Source organism: Chaetura pelagica, unplaced genomic scaffold (assembly GCF_000747805.2).
Source record: "Chaetura pelagica isolate M959 unplaced genomic scaffold, ChaPel_1.0 scaffold420, whole genome shotgun sequence".
Taxonomy (NCBI): domain Eukaryota; kingdom Metazoa; phylum Chordata; class Aves; order Apodiformes; family Apodidae; genus Chaetura; species Chaetura pelagica.
Genome location: NW_009951919.1, coordinates 171174 through 173098, shown reverse-complemented (window position 1 = coordinate 173098; position 1925 = coordinate 171174). Strand labels below are relative to the sequence as shown.

The 1925-nt window shown below is 54.6% G+C and overlaps 1 protein-coding gene across 1 annotated transcript in view; it reads left to right on the top strand.

Moving 5' to 3' along the window:
* Nucleotides 1-137: 137 nt before the first annotated feature.
* SQSTM1 (sequestosome 1) overlaps nt 138-1925 on the top strand; it is a 4259-nt gene continuing 2471 nt past the window's right edge. Inside the window, exons 1-3 of the mRNA XM_009995107.1 lie at nt 138-228; nt 1015-1244; nt 1363-1519. Coding sequence (XP_009993409.1) covers nt 180-228; nt 1015-1244; nt 1363-1519 — 436 coding nt within the window. The 5' untranslated portion in view covers nt 138-179. The remainder of the gene's footprint in view (nt 229-1014; nt 1245-1362; nt 1520-1925) is intronic.

The window sequence follows — 1925 nt, the reverse complement described above, 5'->3', positions numbered from 1 at the left end:
CCCGCCGAGGGGTGGGCCCCGGGATCGGTGCGGCGGGGCCGTGGGGAGGCGGGTGTCCGGGCTGCCCGGGGGTCCCCACCGCCCCCTGTGACCCCCGACCGGGCACCTCGCCCTGTGCTTTACCCTCTCCAGATGAAGACGGGGACCTGATTGCTTTTTCCACCGACGAGGAGCTGGAGATGGCGATGCCTTACGTGCAGGACGGCGTCTTCCGTGTTTACATCAAAGGTGGGGTCGCACAGCTCCGAAGGGCGGTAGCAGGGGCTCTGCCCCGTGTGCTCCCCTGCAGGCCTCCAAAAACGGGAGAAACAAGCCCTGGCCCTTCCCTGTGTCCTCAGGGGCCTGGTGCAGCCCTTGGGGGGAGGTTAAATAAAGGGCAGGGTGATAGGCCAGAATACGAATCTTCCCTGAGGTGGGGTAAACATCACAAGTTTCCTCCTAGCACTGTCATCTCAGCTGGGCCGAGGCACTGTTGTCCTCTTGGCTCCCTGGAAGTGTGAGATTAGCAGTGATATCTTTGATACTCACAATGTGTCAGGAAGCTTTAGTTTTACCCTCTTTTTCAGCACGTTGTGGCTGCCTGGTCCCTTCTGTTCACGTAGATACCTGCAGAGCTTTATCTGCAGTCAGTCTAAGGAGTTACCAATGCTGTTGTCCCTGTTGTGCCTCCTGGCATTTCTTCCTAACTCCCTCTCCAGAAACATTTTGTTCTTGCAATGCTTAGGAAGGTAGGATGAGAAGCCAAGTGGGGTGGTGCAGCACTACTCCAAAATAAACACGCCCAGAGACTGTTAAGGCTAAGGCATGCTGAGTGTGAGGGGCAGGTACCTTTGCAAAACCCCTTCACACTTGGTTTTAAGTTCTCTTGCATGTCCCCAGCTTGTGTCTGGCAGCCAGTGTAAAAATAAACTGACCTAGTAAGTTAATACTGCTCTGACTGGGGGCAGTTTGTGCTTCCCTGTGCTCCTCTGCCCGATTTCCAACCTTGAAATAGCAACCCTGTTCCCCTGACAGAGAAGAAGGAGTGCCGGCGGGACCACCGCTCGCCCTGCAGCCAGGAGCCCCCCCGGGACATGGTGCACCCCAACGTCATCTGCGACGGCTGCGAGGGGCCCGTGGTGGGGGCCAGGTTCAAGTGCACTGTCTGCCCAGACTATGACCTGTGCAGTGCCTGTGAGGGGAAGGGCATCCACAAGGAGCACAACATGGTGATGTTTCAGAGCCCACTGCTGAATCCTTTCGAGGTGAGCAAAATCTGTGGAGGGGAACTAACGAATAGGATGTTCCTCAAATTCCAGTCAGAAGTTGCAGTTGCTCAGGCTCTGGCTGCGTGAACACTCACATGAACATTACCCTCTACAGTGGCTTCCCCGCGGGCGCTGGCTCCGTAAGATGCGGCACGGTGTTCCACCCTTCCCGTGGATGCACTGCTGGGGATATCCTGGCCCTGCAGCTCCATGCCAGAACTCCGAACAAGCCCAAACCAGTGCTGCAGCCTCCAGTCCACCTGCTGCGGAAGGTAAGAAGGGATGCTCTGGTAAACAAGGTGGTGGTGGAGGCAGAGTAGCTGAGATTCTGCAGCATGGGATGGAATCTGGGTGGAAAAAGAAACATAGGAACTAACCTAATTTGCCTGAAATGTAATTGGCACATTTCAGCACAGAGTGGGATAATTTTAAACCATGCTTAGGCCTGTGCAATAGATGAGGATACAGAGACTTATCTGGAACCAAACCAAGCCAAGCTGTTAGGTCAAGCATGCCACTCTACATCCGCCTTTCAGCATGGCTAATGAGCCTTAACAAAGCTAATGCCACTGGTTTTCTGTTCCAGAGGTAGCTCAGTTAGTTTTTGTCTCTATCCTGCCTTTGTTGTGCAGTGTGAGTGACAGCAAACAGGCACCAAGATCTCATGGTGCTCTTTCC